Source organism: Amphiura filiformis, chromosome 2 (genome assembly GCF_039555335.1).
Source record: "Amphiura filiformis chromosome 2, Afil_fr2py, whole genome shotgun sequence".
NCBI classification, from domain to species: Eukaryota; Metazoa; Echinodermata; class Ophiuroidea; order Amphilepidida; family Amphiuridae; genus Amphiura; species Amphiura filiformis.
Window position 1 is genome coordinate 17904423 of NC_092629.1, and position 20843 is coordinate 17925265.

At 37.8% G+C, this 20843-nt stretch overlaps 1 protein-coding gene and 1 long non-coding RNA gene across 2 annotated transcripts in view; both read left to right on the top strand.

Moving 5' to 3' along the window:
* LOC140145952 (uncharacterized) overlaps nt 1–12928 on the top strand; it is a 48144-nt gene extending 35216 nt beyond the window's left edge. The window contains exons 2-3 of the long non-coding RNA XR_011858156.1: nt 11950–12275; nt 12822–12928. This is a non-coding gene — a long non-coding RNA (uncharacterized lncRNA). The remainder of the gene's footprint in view (nt 1–11949; nt 12276–12821) is intronic.
* A 1304-nt stretch (nt 12929–14232) lies between these two features.
* LOC140145951 (receptor-type tyrosine-protein phosphatase kappa-like) overlaps nt 14233–20843 on the top strand; it is an 83412-nt gene continuing 76801 nt past the window's right edge. The window contains 5 exon segments of the mRNA XM_072167689.1: nt 14233–14387; nt 15268–15402; nt 16056–16208; nt 16394–16531; nt 17838–17993. Of these exon segments, the coding sequence (XP_072023790.1) occupies nt 14261–14387; nt 15268–15402; nt 16056–16208; nt 16394–16531; nt 17838–17993 (709 nt within the window). The 5' untranslated portion in view covers nt 14233–14260.

Here is a 20843-nt window from a genome sequence, read left to right on the forward strand (position 1 = left end):
AGCTCTACCAGAAAAACAACATATTTGATGCCCTAAATGCTCGACAAAGTGTTTGTGGACCAAGAATGGAAAAAAGGCTATTGGCACCAGATTTTGTAGAATGAGCGATATATAGCTAGAACCCTGAAAATGGACCCCTGGCCTCATTAACTGATTAATCCCCAATTCATTAATAGCTCATTAATACTACATGTACTCATTCCATTCCACACACCTATTAAAGACCCATTCAGTGCAGGCGTGTACATACAGAACTTCAGCAACCGGGATGCGCCAATTTCTTGGTGAGCTATAAGAAAGGATCATGAAACGTGTAAATGTAACAAATATAGTTTAAATTGGAACAAATGATCACATATAATGAGATTAATTTAGTCAAAATCTTCACTTTTTCTCCAATTTCTCTTCTCTTTTTTTTGATACCTGGGGGTGTGCGCCTGTTTAAAAAGGGCTGTATACTCTACTTCAGTGACCTCAGCCATGGTGTAAAAGAGATTGAAAATTGTCATTAGGTATTTTGAAATGAAAAATGAGAAAAACAGCAATATTGACAAAAGTTGAGGCCCCATTCAAATGTATGTACCTAATATCAGATACAGTTTCTCGTAAAATGTCCTATTTTGTGTTTAATACATGCCTTTTGGCTTAATCACTAGTAGGTATATTAAGAAACAGTTGCAAGCATAAAGGGGAGGGGCGACATGTGCCCCCCACCCCTACTTTTGTCAGTCAGTTGCAGGAAATGCACACCATTGAGGGAAAATTGGGGAACTAGCGAAGCGAGCATAATATTTTTGAATAGTCAGGGGAATCGAGACCCTGGGGCCTACACTTTTGAAAACCTGCGGATGCCACTGTTAACAAAGGTGTAAAATACTGAATTTCTATGATTTTTGTAATTTTCTAAATGAACGAATCGCTGAATAGGTCTTTAATCCAAAGTAGGCCTATCACTTAGGAAGCCCCTATATAGTACTTCCTTATCTTTTCTCATTAATCCTACTGCTTCATTAATAGATTCACTAATTGATACACCTTTGATACAACATATACACCTGCTGTGGGAAACAGGCTTAAAGGTGGCTGACCAGATTAGCAGCTTAATCCCCCACATTAATAGATTCACTAATTGATACACCTTTGATACAGACCTGTGGGTTTGTGGAAGGAAACAGGCTTAAAGGTGGCTGACCAGATTGGCAACCATATCCCCCACATGAGAAGCAAGCTCATATTTTCTCAATATCTAGTAAAAGTTTATGTTTCCTTTCAGTGGCCAGTGGTGCAGTGAGTAGGGGAAGGTGGGGCATAACGGACCCCGGGGCAAAATGGACCCATGGGGAAAAATAGGCCTTGGCAATACTGTCGTCTATGCAAATTATATTGAGGAACACAAGTATGGCCACGCAGATTTACAACAAAAATTTGATCTGAAACAATCTACTGACATCCGAGCAAGATCGAGTCAAAAAATTGCAACCTGTCTGACGTAAGATATGTAGATGTTTAATGTGCTGAAATTTTACTTCATTAATACCAGATTCCCAAGTAATTGTGTATATGTAAACACTAAGGTACTAGCTTTGAGCTGTATGTACTGCATGGGCTATATGCTACAATGTATTATGCATGCAACCTATTCCTAAAAAATCGGGTATGGGGCAAAACGGAACCCCTAGTGTGGGGCATAACGTAACAGGGTTCCTTTTTGCCCAGGGCGTTTTGCCCCATAGATGGGTTCCGTTTTGCCTCAATTGTACATAATACGTCTTCACTCAAGGAAATGTAGGCGTTATCTAGGGGCCTACTCGAGCATGGTAAACATTTCGCTGAAACATAGGCATATTAAACTAGGACTACAGATAGAATTAATGATTAAAAGTTAACTTACTCCACAGAGATGGGTAGGCCTGCTTAATATTTCTTTCTAATCAAATATTGGTCATACATATTATAGGCCTACTAGGTCTATAAGAAGTTACTCACTCTACAGAGATGGTAGGCCCACTTAATATAAACTGAATATAGGCCTACACATAACTAGGCCTAGGGCCTACCGATGGAACTTCTGATATAAGTTTACACCCAGGGTGCCGTTTTGCCCCATAGGGGGGTTTCGTTTTGCCCCGATAGTGGGGCAAAACGGATTTATTTTTTTGAAAATATTTCTTCATTTTTGGCTCTTAGCGTAGCTAGGTGAGCCTGAGTCATTGCAGTCAGTGAGGACTGTATTTTTGCTACATATTTTGGCCACTTGCGTTCTTGCTTTTTATGCTAAGGTTTCTTTTGTTTATGATATTTGGCTTTGAAATTACGTTCCAAGGTTTGCTTAGTTATTTAGCAATCGATTGCACTCCTTTAGAAGTGAATTTGGGGTGGAAAGTACTTATTTTGAAGTGAGAAAAGTCAAAAGTCGTCATGAGAAACAAGTCATTTCTATCGTTTTGCTTGGTTCCCTGTATGCGCTAGAGATTATTTTGGTCTGAGTAATTTAAGTTGTGAGATCATGGCGGGAATTGACGGATTGCACTATTTTTCTTTGGGAAAGTGACCTTTAATATCATGAATTTTTGCGGTGATCTCACATGGATAGAAACGTGATTGGATGATTCCTTTGTCCAGATTGTTTATTGAGTTCTCGGGAGTTTTGTTACCATGGGACAACACTTCAAAATATTTAGAGACCAGCGGCGTAGTAATTTAGTTAAATTAACGCTAAATAACCAGGGTTGCCAAAAAAATTCAGCCCGAATCGCAGGTCAAATAATCGAAAAGTCGCCCAATTTTTTTCTTTACCCTTTGCATTCTATGGGGCAGGAATTTGTCCCGGGGAAAATCTTCAAAAGTCGCCTAATTGGGTTACCAAATCGCTGGTTTGACAACCCTGAAAACAACGTCTCGACAGCGAAGGTCACATCTGGCTATTCATTTATATCATTGTTTGTCTGGCACGCTTTCATAAGGGTGGGGGTTCAATTTTTGATAAAAAAGGTGTCTGTCTAAAAAGTGTGGGGGAAATATAAATGGTGGGGGTTTGACCCCCTGACAAACGTTCGAAATTTGTAGTTGCTACAACTCAACTGATCATCACTATTTAATTCACTATCTGTTTGTTTGTCTGTGTCTGCCTCTTTTCTCAGAGACTATTGTAGCAGTAGCTCGTAGACTATTGTAGCAGTAGCCGTTGTCCCACTGGCCTACAAAACTTAGATTGCATGGCGATCGGAGTGTTTTCGTCAGGGCACCTCAGACTAGCATAGTAGGGGAAGCATGTTCCTCAAACTTGGTGGGTGGATGCATCTTTAGTAGGCCTACACCATGTCACATACAATATTTTCTCAATTCGAATTTTATCCTTTCTGGGTAGGCCTATGACTGATTTTGTTACCGTAAAATTTGTGTCAATTCCCGATATCACATGTTAGTACCGTACACTATAAATGCACCAGATTTTGTAGGCTCCAATTGCTGATTACATAAATGAGAACAACTGGTAACCAGCGGCACTGTGCAGTACCGGTCTGTTATTCAATTGCGTTGTGTGTGGGTTACGTGTATTTTATGTGTAAAATGCGGTGATCCACCCAAAAACAAAATCATCGTATAGATCCCTGGTACTAGGTGCATCTTGACCCCAGCATAAGTTTGTATTGGTTAGCGGGTCAGGGTCACCTGAGGTCATCCAGGGGTCATCTGAGGTCAAATTTGCAAAAACTGTTGTAGGGGCATGAAACTGGTTACAGTCAACATTTGTAGTCAAATTTTGGGAAGGTCATCCGGGGTCACCCATGGGTCATCTGAGGTCAAATTACTAAAAACTCGTATGGGCATGAAACTTGGTGGGTACAGTCAACATTTAAAGTCAAATTTTGGGAAGATACTAAAAATTGTCGTATGGGCATGAAACTAGGTGGGTACAGTCAACCTTTGGAGTCAAATTTTGGGAAGGTCATTTTGAGGTCATCCGGGGTCACCTAGGGGTCATCTGAGGTCAAATTACTAAACACTGTCGTATGGGCATGAAACTTGGTGGGTACAGTCAACATTTGGGAGTCAAATTTTGGGAAGGTCATTTTGGGGTCATCAGGGGTCATCTGAGGTCAAATTACTAAAAACTGTCGTATGGACATGAAACTTGGTGGGTACAGTCAACATTTGGAATCAAAATTTTGGGAAGGTCATTTTGGGGTCACCCAGGGGTCATCTGAGGTCATATTACTAAAAAACGGTTGTATGAACATGAAACTGAATACAGTCAACATTTGGAGCCAAATTTTGTGGGGTCGCATGTTCCTCGAACTTGGTGGGTACATCTTGACCCCAGGCAGAACAAGTTTGTATTGGTTAGTGGGTCAAGGACACCTGAGGTCATCCAGGGTCATCTGAGGTAAAATTAGCAAAAACTGTCATATGGGCATGAAACTGGTGGGTGGGTACAGTCAACATTTGGAGTCAAATTTTTGGAAGGTCATTTCAGGATCAACCGGTGTCACCCAGGGGTCATCTGAGGTAAAATTGCTAAAAATGTCGTATGGGCATTGGTGGGTACGGCCAACATTTGGAGCCTAATTTTGTGGGGTCGTACAGAACAAGTTTGTATTGGTTAGTGGGTCACGGTCACCAGAGGTCATCCAGGGGTCATCTGAAGTCAAATTAGCAAAAACTGTCGTATGGGCATGAAACTTGGTGGGTACAGCATACCTGCCAAGTGTCCCGATTTTGGCGGGACATCCCGATTTTTTTTTTTTTTAATTTTCAAAAATATTTTGGCCAAAAAATCAAGTTACAGGCCCTAAATTACTTGTTATTGAAGGTTGGAAACCATTGAAATACTGCTACACATTGAATTAGTATACATTGCTAGCTGTTCAGTAGAAGCAAAAGTAATTAAAATGTACAACTTTATCCAACTTTGTAAAAATATATTGGCAATTTTTTTTTTTTTTTAGTAGCAGTATTTCTTTGGTTTCCAACCTTGAATAGCAAGTAATTTAGGGCCTATAACTTGCTTTTTTGGCCAAAAATATAAAAAGGGGGGGGTCAAAAATTTGTTGAATCATCATTTTTATATTGCGCATTATATATATCAATTTCAGCCACGTAGGCCATGTTATTAGGCAAAAAAAGAACTTTGAAGAATGTCTCTCATGTACAAAAGTATAGGAAACAGAATATTTGAAACCACTTTTTTAGGATGAAGGAAGCATTTTTTCAAAAAAGTGTAAAACAAGTTTTTATGTCAAAAGTGGTCACTTGGGGTGCTAAATCTGCTAACATTGCCTGGGCTTAGGTACCTAATTTGCATATGTTACGGTATAATTTTGAGAAAACAAGTCAAGATAACAGCCTTGAAGAAGATTGCATGTATTCTTCAAGGCTGTTATCTAGGCTTGTTTTCTCAAAATAACCTTATCTTTTAATCCGTTTAAATGTGTAGAAACCCTCTGGCTTCGGGGGGCTTCACTCCCTCGACCCCCACCAGGGGCCCTTAAGCGGGCCCCTGGACCCCCGGCCGTAGTCGCGAGCGCTACACTCGCTTCGCTCGCTCCGCTTCGCAAGTGTCCCTATTTCTAGTTTTCAAAAGTTGGCAGGTATGGTACAGTCAACATTTAGAACCAAATTTTTGGAAGGGTATTTTGGGGTCACCAGGGGTCATCTGAGGTCAAATTACTAAAAACTGTCGTATGTGCATGAAACTTGGTGCGTACAGTCAACATTTAGAGTCAAATTTTTGGAAGCTCATTTCGAGTCAGCCAGGGGTCACCTGAGGTCAAATTACTAAAACTGTCGTATGGGCATGAAACTTGGTGGGTACAGTCAACATTTGAAGTCAAATTTTGGAAGGTCATTTCGGGGTCATCTGAGGTCACCATTTAGAGCCAAATTTTGGGAGGTCATTTTGGGGTCGTCTGAGGTCAATTTAGATGAATTCTAATAGTTGCCAAGGCTTTCTATAGTTGTTGAAAACTAAAAATACTAAAAAAGGGATTTTAAAATTTTGCAGAACAAATTATTCTTGCTGGTTCAGTAGTAATTTGCACAATAATGAATTATTTTCAGATTTTGCAACTAATAGTAATGCGGCAAAAAATAATAATACGGCGGAGGAAGATTGACCCCCGCATCGAGTTTCAAGGACCATATTGAATATTTGTGGGGAATTTTTTCAAACTGAAGGTTTAAACAAATTGGCCGACCTACCCAACCTTTCCATACAGCTACCAACCTGTTGCGCATTCGACTCCAAGAACAATTGCTTTCCCACAAAAAAAGCGTAGAGCCACAGCGCCATTGGTGCTCTTGTTATAAAAAACTGTAAGATTCAAGTTATATTGGTTAATGGTATATTAAAGGTAAATACAATCTTCAACTGAACATACAATTTTACAGTCATATTACTTATGGTGACGTCACAGAGCATCCTTGAAGTTAAGTGTCCGTTATGCCCCACCTTCCCCTACTTTTAAAGAGGGTGGGCAAAGGGGGGGGGGGCAAGACAACTTTTTAGGGGGGAAAACTTTGATGAAAATGGGCTAAAAGTACAATATAAAGGGACTAAAAATCTTACTGTGCATTGCAGCATGCATCCCATGGGGGAGACTTGTCAGGGGCATTCCCTGGTTATATTATTCCACTGACAGTGGTAGTCTCTTACCAAAATGAGTTGAACCCATGGCTTGTCATTTTAGCAGAATTTATGTTTAGGCTCATTTAAAAAAAAAAGTTACATGCTTTTAAATAATATGGATCCGGCTGTGCCTCACCCAATATTTACATTTTTACTGCCCAGGACACATTATTTAGGTGTAAAATGATAATGCTGCATCCTTTATTTCTTGATATTTTATGTGGACACATGTTCCTCATCCATAGTGTTGTCTTTTTTAAAGACAGTTCTTGTTTGACTTGTGGGTGTTGCACACACCTGACCCATCTTCACACCTGTACTTTCCAGTAGGATTCCCATCTATACTTAACTACATCCCAGAGCTTCATTAATAGATTCATTTAATTGCTGCATATCACCTGTGTTTGAGACTTAAGTGGGAGGAAGTAATTATAATCTACCAAAAAACGTTGACAACGTAAAGAAATCAGCAAGTTTAAAAAACCCACCTCGGCTCACTTTTTGAAACTTGGTCCCATTTGTAAAAGGTACTGATTTAAACATATTTATATAAATTTTAAACATATATCCAGAAGTGTTATGTATCTTTAATGTGCAGATGCGATATTAATTTGTAAGCTTTCTGGAACGACCTGAAAGGTTATTATCTTGTTCTTGCATGGTAAGCCAATATCCTATTATTTATAATAATCATGATTAATGATTGAATTAAACAAATAACAAGTAGGCTTGTAATCTTGTTGGAAACGCTGTATTCTGTTGAAATAAAATAAAAACACTAATTTGCTGTTGGTGTTCAAAATGGGACCAAGTTTCAAAAAGTGAGCCGAGGTGGTTTTTTTAAAACTTGCTGATTTCTTTACGTTGTCAACGTTTTTTTGGTAGATTTCTTTTCTTTTTATGAATGTAGCCAAGCAGCTCCAAGCTTGGAAAGCCATCAGGTTACGAAGTGCTCCATAAAACGAAAAATAGATGTTTGAAGTTGCTATTCTTGATTCATTAAAAAATAAATAGGCCCTAATTAAACAAAACTTTATCAGTCGTTTATTTTTAAAACTTGCTCGTCACACGTGACTGTAATGTTAAGAGGCGTATACAATGATCAATATACATTTTAATACTAGTATACTTTAATTATTCAAGGCTACGTAAATATGTAAAGAAAATATAAATATGAACAACACACACCCAATGTTGACAATGCCAGAAGAGACACAGAGAGTAAGTCCGATTTAGGCCTACTTCAAGTCGGAACTGGTAAATGCGCATATATTTAAGCCTATACTAAATGCCCCGACTACGGCGACTAGGCATGATAATCGTGTTTTAATGTTTGTGGTTCTTTGTAGCCCTGCGGGGCAATCTACTTGGCTATCCGAATTCCGTGGTTTGTAGTTCTTTGTAGCCCTTCGGGGCAACCTAGTTGGATATTCCTATTAAGCGGCGATTGTCGGCGATCTTTCATGGTTTGTGGATTTCATCAAGCCCTGCCCTCTATCTGGAGCAAATTTATAGTTTAAGCTTGTTAGATATCCATATTTCGTGGTTTGTGGTTCTTTGCAGCCCTATGGGGCAATCTAGTTGCATATCCAAATTTCGCGGTTTGTGGTTCTTTATAGCCCTGCGGGTAATCTAGTTGGATATCAATATTGAGCGGCAGTTGTTGGCGATCTTTCGCGGTTTGTGGTCTTAATTTGTTGGATATCCATATTTAGCGGTTTGTGGTTCTTTATAATCGATAGGCCTGCGGGGAATCTAGTTGGATAGCCAAATTTCGCGGTTTGTGGTTCTTTGTAGCACTGCGGGGCAATCTAGTTGGATATCACTATTAAGCGCCGGTTGTCGGCGAACTTTCGCGGTTTGTGATTTTAATTTCCCTTATCAAGCCCTGCCCTATATCGGGAGAATTTATTATATATCCATATTTCGTGGTGTGTGATTCTTTGTAGCCCTGCGGGGCAATCTAGTTGGATATCCAAATTTCGTGGTTTGTGATTCTTTGTAGCCCTGTGGGGAAATCTAGTTTGATATCAATATTCAGCGGCAGTTGTTGGCGATCTTTCGCGGTTTGTGGTTCTTTGTAGCCCTGTGGGGTAATCTAATTGCATATCCATATTTCGATAGGCCTGCGGGCAATCTAGTTGGATATCCAAATTTCGCGGTTTGTGGTTCTTTGTAGTCAATAAAGCAAAAATGTTTGTTTATTATCAAACAATCGGATTGACTCTAAGATTGGTGTAACTTTTTGAATTAATGAGTTATTAAAATATTACACTTTGGACAGTAAATAAGATTTAGCATGGTTTTAGATATATTTTGTATCCAGCGAAAAATATCATAGAACAATAGCGTTTTGTTTCGTGTAAATATAGTCCCGCGGTGCATCTGTTTATTCTTCTTTTTCAGTCGTTTTTTTAAAAACTTGCTGGTCATGCTACCGCGTGACTCTAATATAGCAATTGCCTGTCAAATTAAATTTCCATGCACAATTACTTGTGTACCGGTATACCTACAATCATGGAAGAAAATAGTCGGCACATTTGTACTAAAACAATTGTGTGCTCTATCAAGATTACAGAAGTGAGTGAAATGTGCATGCAATATGTATGTGAACCCGGCCCCCAACTCAACACAAAAGTTGACAATCATGAGAGTTACCAAATAGCGCGGAAAAGGGGTATTTTTTTTACCAGTAGCAAGGACCGCGAAATTGGCAAAATAGGGTGTATTTAATTTGTACTGTCCGTGAAATTTGATAGTGATATCAGCTAAATAGGGGTATTTAATTTGCACTGTCCGCAAAATTTGGATAAAAGGGGTACTTGAGAAAATCCAGAACTTTTATGTCAATATTTAGTGTAATTGATAAGGGGTGTTCGAAATTCTAATTATTGAAAAGGGGCGTTTGAAATTTTAGTCATTGAAAACCACAAAAAAGGGGTTGTTTTTGGCCAATTTTTGTCCTCGATTTTGCATGTAAAAGGGGGTAAATTTGATGAAAAATCACTGCAAAGGGGGCCTTTCAAAGACTTGGTAACTCTCATGGTTGTCAACTTTTGTGTGGAGTTGGGCCTTTCTTCCATGAAAACCATGATTAAGTGTACGATGAAGACTATTAAGTGGTTTTTGGCTCATCATTCACACACAAGATTAAATTATATAGCTTCTTAAAGCAAACAACTTTGCCACTTTACAACAGAACCAAAAACATGACAACTTTTTATCACTTTTTAATAATGTATAGATGAGCTAATTCAGGAAAGAAACATTAGCTATAAAAATGTTAGTGTAATAACTGCACTCTAGGCTATTAATATTATTATTTCCTATGCTTAATGCAGTCATCAGTACCATGTTAACTTTTAAAGACATTTTTAAAGTTATAATCAAATTGGAGATTCCTCATCAATGCAATACATTGATAAGGCCAAAAAAATAAATTGTTGTGTTGCCCTCAATTCAGAAAAATGGGAAAGTTGGGTTGGACGGTCGGTTATCTTTTTTTTAATCTTCAGTTTTTGAAAATCCCCACAAATATTAAATAATGCTTCTTCCATTAGGGAAATTTGTCAATTTTGACTACTGGATAGGCCCACTCATTTTGATAGATAATCAATTTAAGACTAGTCTTTCAATGAAATATTAATTTTAAGTGAAAAACACTTTGAACATATCTGTAAAATTCGTCATTAAAAAAATCGACCCTCATTTTTCAGGATTTAGGGTTAAATATGCATTTAAATTTAATAGTACATTTGGTTCCACGTTTCTTTGACTCCAAAAGACACTGACCAAAAACACCTGATATTATATTTATGTACATAGTATCTCCTAGTTGCACACAGAGATACAGTGTAAGATAACACTGGCTATCTTTGTAGATACTATAAGCTTATGTTTCCTTTATGTGTTAAATATGAGGAAGTGAAAGTGATCCTAAACTAACTTATTAAGATTCCTTTTGCAAAGTGTTTGGGAGGGAAATACCAGGGCAATGTGAGAGTTCAGCTCTTTTTACACTGACTTTAAATTTGTTTGTTTTGATTTTCAGTTTTTTTGTACAAATGATTTTTTTTAAATTTTGAAACTGTATGAGATTTTCAGCTGTTTTCAGCTTGTAATTTTGTTTACTGTAAAAGTGGTAATTTTTGTGCGCATAAATTTTTTCCGCTTTGCCGATTCTGAACTACGTATCTTGTTTTTAGATTCGTGATTTTGAGTTTTTGTACGTAGACCTATCCATAAAATAAACATATTTGCACGTTTTTATTTTCGCGGTAGCTGTGTTGAACGCGAAAATGTTCCACAAAAATGAATGTTCCACAAAAATTTTGACTTTTACAGTATATGTTGTCAGCAGGCCTGTAGACTTTTTGTGATATTGCAAAAGGGCAAATTGCAATGTTTATCCCTCCAAAAGCAGACTTTTGTAAAGTTTTGCTTCAAAAAGGGCTGATTTTCAACGTTTTTTTTAAAGAATAAGGGACCTTTTTCGGATTGACATGGGGAGGAGGGTGCATCACCTGGCTGTGGTGGTCAGTCATGCCTTGAAATACTCTGAACTTCATAATTGTGATGTGATCCAGCAAAATGAGTCGTATGTCGGGAATTTTGATTTTGAGATATATTTGTAGCCAATAATAGTATTCAACTTCATTTGTATTTGTTTTGAGCAACACTCAAATGGCCAAATCTCTGGAACTGCAGGTCTAATTACGATGAGGTTTTCAGCAAAATAAAGATCAGTGATGGCTCATATGTGACACGATCAAGGGAAATGAGTCGGATGTCGCTAATATTGGTTTTGAGATATTAACAAAGAAAGTGTTAAAATTATTTTGTTTTATATTGTTTTGAGCAATTGATATATTGATGTAACTAATTACTAACTTCACAAAGAAAAGTCATATCAACATGGGGTTTTCAGTTTCTGAAAGCTCTTAATGTCCTCTTTAGAAACATGTGTAAAACTCATTTTCGACTAGGGCCGACATGCGACTCATTCCCCTTGATCATGTCACATATAATGAAATTGAAAACTAAATTTTGACATCAGACTCAAATTGGCACTTTTGGGGATAAAATGGCCAAATATGAGGTTAATTTGGTCAGAAACTCGCATACAGGTGGTGACATTGGAGGATGATTGTATGGACCATCCCCTAGAAAATACTGGGAAATTTGTCCCCTCATCCTTCGGGATCTACGCCTATGGCACTGCACATCAGCCCCCAGCCCTCTGAAGTAGTTGGCATTTGCATATGCCCCTATATTGTAATGTAATATAAACAAACACTCTTTTTCCCTTTTTTGTCTTACAGGTGAGGAGACCGTTTTATCACAGTACTAAATCCGAACCCACTTAATGCTCTCGGCGTTAATGGCAATAACCCTATATATCAGTGCTATCAATCAAGTGGAGAAACAACACCAAGAACTTATGGGCGATATGTGAGGACACGGGGCGGGTCGGGGGATTCATTGAATCTTCCACCCAATCCCCCCATTGCACATTGTTGTGAGAGCAATGCACAGATAGCCAGTATACCAAGGACTAATGATAATGGATTCGGAGCATTTTATTGTCAAGGAACGCAACCAAATAAAGCAACGAGCACCGTAACAACGTTTCTTCTGAGAAGTGACGGTAAGGGATATTGTGTATCTTTTCTATTATACATGCAGACATCACAAAAAGAAAGCCCCCACTTTGTTGCAGTAGTCATAATAATATTTCATACACTCCTATATCAGGAGGGGGGGGGGGCTTTGGGTGGTGAAGCCCCCGCACTTTGTTAAAAAAATCATGTAAAATCATCCATTTTTTGGCAATTTTAGCCAACCAAGATGTTTCAAAAATGCTGATATTTCCATGCTATCTTGTGTAGTAAGCTTACCAAGTTGCCCAAATGGTCGCTAATAGCGTCAATAATCACCAAAAATCTGGATCGGAAACCCGGAAGTGAACCAGAAGTCAGTGTTTCTAGTTCATAGTTTGTTATTTTAGCGCGAGTTTTAAGCTTAACCTAATGATTTTAACGGGAATTGTCGTTCTAAAAACTACCTTAAATAAACGCCCCCGTTTGGAAAATGCAACGCCCCGGGGGCATTATTTGAAATCTGGTATGAAAATAACTTGATAGCACAGTATTTATACTTTGATGTTGATTAATCTTTGTTTTTATGTTTTCAGCCAAAATCCACCCAAAAGAAGGTTTCTTTACCAAAACAGTCAACATTGGTGACAGAAATGTTGTGATGGAGACAGAACGTGCTAATGGAGACCAAACAGATAAGAGGTAAAATTAAATACATATATCTCACCTTATATTGGAGGAATTAGTGGTCACTCGATTATAAAAGTGCTACACATGCTCATTTTATAATCAACCCTCAAATTAGCAGATTCTAAATGGCGTTAACTAATGATTGCAAATTTGCTACCCTAAATGGCGTAACTATCAACATTTCATATCCTATATGCCGTAAACACCACATTTTTACCCCTAAGCGGCTTATATCACTCATTTTTATTATCCTGTGCTCAGAATAGTGAATACATGATAAACTCACATTAAGAGAGGAATTACAGGACTAGATTTGTACAGTCAAATACACTATTCATAAAATAATGTTCATTACACCTTGTAACCAGAAAATGTAACCATAATTTGGTGATAAGATTTTTAAAAATGAGAACCTTTACACAGCCAAAAATGACTCTCTAAATATCATGAACGATGCTATATGCTCAAATATTTTTGAAAAGATTTTTATTAAGGGCTCTGATAGCAAATACGTTTGGACGTGAGAGCACATCATGTCGAATTGCATTCTGAATAAGAAGAATGTCCTTCTGATATCAAATAATTTTGATTTGTTGAAATTCCAGATATTATACATATTTTAGGGCAAATGATTAAAAATTGATATTTTTGATATTTAACAGTCCTCAATGTAAACTTTATAAATCTAATGATATGTACTTAAAGTGTAGTCCTATGTATGAAAAAGTATTCAAGATTGATAGTAATATTTTACAGTGAACGTAGCAGTGCTGAAAAGTGAGAATCTCCATTCAATTACATCAGTAAATTCAATCAAGATATTTACTAAAATGTTGACTTGTGGATTGTTTTTGACGTCTACCACTTGCAGATACATGTATGATAGCACATATAAATTAATCAGGGGTCATCTTAGGGGGCTATCTTTTCTTTGGAAGGGGGGGCCCAAACTTACAACTTACCCACTAAATAGGCAAAAATTATATTGAAATCAGTCATTTTGAATAAAATAAACAAACTGTCTGTGGTCTTAAGCTTGTGACTCCCTACATTTTGGTCATCAAAAATTTATGCCGAAGGGTCGGTAGTCAGAAGGTTCTCTTGTCCGAAAACCAAATTAAGTTTGCTAATCCAAAGATTCTCTTGTCCAAATATAGAATAAGGGTTAGGTCTGTCAAATCATCACTTAACTTGGACCCGGCACATACTCTCATGTAAACAAATTGTTCAGTGCCAAGGGCTCATCAGGTTGTTGGCAGAATCTAAATATGCACTATACATTATATTTATTTGGGATTTTCAATTAACACAGGTATTCTGGAGGTTTAATAGCAGCGCAAATGCTATGAATGGAGGATCCTTTATTTACACTATTAATGAAGTGTCCAAGCAAGATGAAGGCGTCTATGAAATCAATTATCAGAATGAAAGAAATGACGCCCGTCACGCATTAATGAGGCTCATTGTCAGAGGTGAGTAGGGTTGTTTCTTTGTTTATTTCTTTGCTTTGTAAAGTCCTATTCAGTGATTTAGGGGTACGGTGCCACAGTGGTCTAAGACTTCAACTTATTATCGCAGGTAGCTTGAAGTTGTGGGTTCGAATCCCCCGTGGCTCATATGATAGGCAAGGCCCATAATTGCCTCTCCCCACCAGATGTACAAATTGGTACCAGCTTTTTTTCTGTGCGGGGAAGGCAGCAGACTTATTTTGGAGGAGGTCCGGGGGGGTTTCTTAGTACAAATGACCATGGGGACGTGCCGCAAATATGGGTATCATTTTCGGCCTTTTGGTATATCAATGACCCATTTTTCATAGCCAATTTTGGTATATGAATGGGTCCTTTTTTCAAAATGTTTTCAATTTTCTCGAAAAATAGCCCAATTTTGCCTCAATCTAGCCAAAATTTCGAAATTGCCCCAAAAAAAAATTGTGAAAATTTGTAAAAACTAAGACAATATGGGTTAAATTTCTTGAAAATTTGGTATATTTATGGGTCCACTTTCAAATTCTCAGCGGCACACCCCTACTAAAATCAAATCACCCCTTCACCCCCCCCCACCGAGGAGGTGTAGTGATCTCCCTGCAGCAACATTTCATATATAGGAAAGTGGTCCTTTGAAGGACATAAACACACCAGTGAAAAGAGATCCACCTTTTTTAGGGGGTTTCAAAAAAATCTTGATGTCTGAGGTTCCAACTTTTCCACCCCACACCAAAGTATTTATGAACACTCCCTTAAACAGTCACTCCTTGCAGAGACGGATGGGACCGGCTCAAATAAAATGCTCCAGCTTGGCTAAAAAGCCAATCAAGATTCTTTTACTTTTTGTTAACTATTTTGACTATTTCAGACTGTCCTGCCAATAGATGGGGACCTCCTGATTGCTATGGGATCTGCGATAAGTGTTACAATGGAGGTGTATGTGACGCTGGATCGGGAAAATGTATCTGTCCTCCTGGATTCATGGGTGACAACTGTCTTACTGGTGAGTGTGTAACTTTGTTTGTTTGTTTGTTTGTTTCTTTATTTGTGCACATTTTTGTTTTTTGTTGGTTTGCTTGGTGATACTATAATCAGTTAATTAATACCACATGGCACTGTCGGGCCAGACCCAGGGCCTCCGATCTAGGGGAGGGGCAACCTGTGGAGAGGAATACAAAATAATAATATAAACATTTTAAAAAATCAAAAATTAATGTTGTGGTGGCAACAGGTTTGGTAAGACCTGTGAATTGCAAGTAGATAGGCTTTCACAACGGGATTCCATAACAACTGATTTTTATTCGGGTGCGCCGTCGGATATCACATTACCGGTGCAGCCGGTCAATGTGTGAAAACTACAGTACTAGCGCAGTGGTGCAGCCAGTCACTGTGTGAAAATGGTCAAGCTTTCGTCAGATGTAGCTCTTACTTCATCAGGGTGAAGTCAGCTAGAGCCACATCTAATGGAAGCTTGACCTTTTCACACAATGACTGGTGTAGGCTACACCAGTACTGTAGTTATCACACATTGACCGGCTGCACCTGTAAATTGTGTTCATGAACAAAAAGCATTATAGCTATGCACTAGGCTCTAGAGTCTGTACTCTCTTATTCTACCCTCTTTACATGATTTGTTTTCATCTATTCTTATTCCAGGATGTGGTGGCAACAGATTTGGTAAGACCTGTGAATTCCGGTGTACCCGTACTGGGGACCCAGCCGATGCATGTAGCAGACCTATCATCTGCTTGCCAGATCCTTATGGGTGTACATGTAATACAGGGTACCACACACTGGGATGCGGAAATAGTAAGTATGTTTGCTTGTAGAAACTGCCCTTGATCTTTTTGAAATAAATTAAATGCATATAAAATCAAAACAAAATATTGTTTATCCCTAATATTTTACTTGGTCAATGAAAGAAATGTGTTGTGTTTATTTTGTTCTTGTTCATGCATAAGTCATTTAATGACATTTCTGCATAATTTCAACAGTTTGTAATAGTGATAAGTTTGGAGCTGGATGCACACAAGATTGCCGCTGTACATCAGGGACATGTAACTCATATACCGGAAGATGTGAAGGAAGTAACAACCAATGTGTACAAGGATGGTCTGGAGACTCATGCCAAAGTAAGTCAAACAGATGGGTAGAGAAGGATTAAGGAGGAGAGGTGGAAGAGGAGGAGGGGATTGGTGATGGTGATGATGATGATAATGACAATGGTAATGAGGTGATTGATGATGATGATGGTGACAATGATGATGGTGATCATATTAACCATGGTGATGGTGATGATGATGTCAATGATCAGGCCTAAAAAAAAGGTTTGATTGCACGCCCTTTCCCAACCGACCCAAAAAAAACCCCAAATACCACAGTCGCCTTTTTTCCAAATTGGAAATCTAGCTTTTTAAACATTTTGATGGCATTCTCAGCACGTCTAAATATTGATGAAATGTAGATCTTAAAGGTGTAGTCCCAATATATTCACCTATAGATGTCAATGAATGCTGTAGGCCTATATTTAAAACAAATGCAGTTCAAACACGTTCATGCAGTTCATGTAAATTCTGGTAAAGTTGCCTCATTGTTACTGACCAAGGCCAAGAAATGTTTGCGGAAAGTCTTACACAACAGCCTGTGCCTGTAAATTAGCTAGAATTAATAATTGCAAGTGTTTCAATGGAATACTTTGTGATCTTTAAAAAGAAAAAGGAGAAAAAAAAAGATCGACCTACCAACCCAAATAAAGTTTGAGCTGAAAGGGCAAACAGACCTTTTATTTATTTTTTGCCTCATGATGATGTTAATGATCATGGTGATGATGACAGTGGCGATAGAGCATGTGGTAATGATCATAGTGATGGTGATGATGATGATGATGATGATGATGATGATGATGATGCAAAAAATAAGATTGTTTGCTTGTCCTCCAGCGACCAACCATATATAGAGGCTGATGGGGCAGTTAATTTGAAGAGCGTTAAAGTGGAGGAGGAGAAGACAGAAGTAGGAAGTGAGCTATCATTTTAAAGTAAAAACCTATGTTGGCCCAAACTTGAGAATGGAATAGTGGGGGGGTCCTGAAAAGAGAGGAGGAAGAGGAGAAAGATTGGCTTTTTCATTTGTAATCTATACACCCCCTATGGAAGACATGACCTTAATCAACCACACATGGCGTGTGAATTTCAAATGAGATTACCAAAATAAGTGACTCCATTTGAAATCTACGTACCCTTTGTGGGAGATTAAGGTCATGTCTTTTATAGAGGGCATATGGATTTCAAATTTAATGGAATAGCCCCATTATGCTTTTTGAGTCAAGAAATCTTTTGAAACTGAATCAGTTTTGTTGTTTTTTGTTTGTTTGGATGTGTGTTTATACATTGTATACATATATGATTGTTTATGTGGATTTTTGTGTGTTTATCATAGTTCCAGATAATTGTGAGCCTGACTACTATGGAACAGAGTGTACAGATAAATGTCATTGTCTCAACGATGCACGGTGTGATCAAATCACTGGGGAATGTCCGGGACAACAGTGTGCGCTGGGATATAAAGTTTATGATGATGGGCTTAATTGTCAAGGTAGGAAAATGGATTAAATGTTGTATATAGTAGGGTTATGATAAAGAGTGTGATCAAATGACACGAGGGGCGATCGCTGATGCCGCTCAGGGTTGCCAAAAGATTTCAGTCTAATAATCGAAAAGTCGGCCAAGTTTTCTCTTTACCATTGGTTTCTATGGCAGGAAACTATCTGAAGTCGCTGGAGCCAATGTTGAAAAGTCGCCCAATTTTTTTTCCACCATTGGTTTCTATGGGACAGGAAATTGTCAAAAGTTGCGGGAAAAATCTTCGAAAGTCGCCCAATTGGGCTACCAAATCGCAGGTTTGGCAACCCTGATACCGTTGTGTAGTCTTTTTCCTGATCACTGAATCATGTCAACAACAGAAATTACCCATCATGCAACGCTATTTCGCCAAATAGTCTCGTCCATCTAGCTTCTAATTATGATGTCATCCTGCTTGGGATTGATGAAAATCTTACAAGTTTTCCTCTCCAGGCCAGGTATGAGACTACCTGACCAGTTTGTGTTTCTGAATTTTATTTTAAATTCAAATAAATTAATTACAAAAGTTTATAGATCAGTCAACACTATAATTGTATTTGAACTTAACTTGCCAGTTACTGTCTCTGTTAAAACGTATTATGGTGGTATTGTTTCAGTGCCAGAAGGGAAGATATCTGAACAGAATGATCATAGTGCCATATCTTGATAAAATGATATCAAACAGTCAAAAGTCTATATGGATCCAGTTTTATGGAACAACTTTGGGAGCCATTCCTTTTAGGGATTTTTATATATACTTTAGACCAACAATTTAGGCAGCCCAAAGGTATTAATAATTCCAGGGTTATACAAATACCTACAGTAAGAGGAAATAACCTTGGCTGGCTAGAAACAGAAGCCAGACAAACAAAGCAACAAAATGGATTTTGCTTTGTTTAATCACATGGTTTTTGCATTAATGTTTTGAGAAAGTAAATAAAGTTTAATACTGTATTTGCTGTTACACTAAGATTTTATTTTCGTGAATTTCATGAGTGGACATGTAGGCGCGCAAATAACAACACATCAAAACTATAAAAATTTTTTGTTATGTCTCAAAGCCTATAGCAGTTTCGAAAAAGAATGCAGAAGGAGGTGTATTTTAAGTTTTTTTTAATTTAAAAAAATTTTTACAACTAAATTGTGACATGATCAAGGGGAATGAGTCACATGTCGACCCTGGTCGAAAATGAGTTTTACATTGGCTCCTAAAGAGGACATTTAGAGCTATCAGAAACTGAAAACCCCATGTTGATACGACTTTTCTTTGCAAAGTTACATCAATTTATCAATCGCTAAAAACAATGTAAAACAAAAGAATTTTAATATTTTAATTCTTTGCCAATATCTCAAAATCAATATTAGCAATATCATGTCACAATTTTGAATTAAGATGTTATTTTCCATTGTTCAAAAGTACACAGCATAAAATTGTGGTCGATTAATACATAATTGAAGTACAAATATCAATTGTTTTATACCTAAACAATGTGAGTATCAAATGAAGTAACCTTTCTTCCAAATTTGTTTTAGAATTTCATGATCTTTTATGGCAAAAAAAAAAGGAAGTAAACATTTTGATTTGATGTAAAGAGGTGATGGGGGATGGTACAAAGGATGGTGGGAAGGGTTGGGGAAGCTGAGAAGGGGAGCAAGCAATTTTGGCACACATTCATGGGGCACCTTTTAAATACAATTGCTCTAAAAAGGAAAACAGTATGGAAACACGTAAATATGCAAATTTTCCTGCTCGTTGTGCTCACAAAAATATATAGCTATACCAAGGTTTGTAAATTGGGATCCAAAAATTGGGCATGTGCAAAGGGGGCAAAGATTTTTTGGCAGGCCAAGGCGGGGAAAGTGAATTTTGGAGGGCTGGGGGCGGACAAGAGATTTTTGGCAGGCGGTTTGGAAATTTACCACTCCCCGGGTTCATAATTATTGCACAATCCCTAAATAAGGTACCGACTAGCCCAAATATAATAAAAGAGGCTATTGTATGACATTCCCACCTTTTAATAGTTTTTCATCTGCAGAAGGAAATGACCTAGGTATTTTAGGAAACAGAAGCCACTATGCAGGAAATGAGCTTGGTGTGTTAGTGTATAAGTGTGTTTGAAACACTACGGTTAGTGTCGGAATGATGCTAATTCAAACAGTTTGTTTGCTGCTGGAGTTATAGGTGTATGCAGAAATCAATATACAGGAAATGAGCTTGGTGTGTTTGTGTATTGGCATAATAGGAACATTGGGTAGGGGATTGGGGACTCGGCCTCCCCCAATAATTTTGGTGCGGGGCTAAAATACCCTTCAGCCCCCATAATTCCAGGTGAAATGAACAAATGTCATCATAAACCAAGAAAAAATTGGTGTTTTTTGACGAATTTATTGCAGAATCGGCGAGGGGGAACCCTTCTCAGACACCTCCCTCCAGAATGGGTCCTCAATGTTGAAAATCTTCCTCACTATGAGTATGAGTGTGTTGGCAACATTACAGATAATATCGGAATGATTAAAGCTCAATAGAAAGTGCTATTAATTTGAATCACAAACTGTGAGTTGCCCAGATGAGGACAGAATTGGATTCTGGGATTTCTTAATAAAGGGATTTACAGTTATTTTGGCAGTGTAAATTGAAACCAAATCTTAGAATGGAATAAACAGCGCTAATTATGCCGTTTATTTGAGGGTACTTATAAATTTTAATTTTAAAATATAAAGAAAACAGTTTGAGTTGGATTCAATAGCAAATATGATCACAGAACATTCCAGAAATGTTTCTTGTGTATTAGCAAGGCTGTAGAAAATATCTCAACGTCCTAGA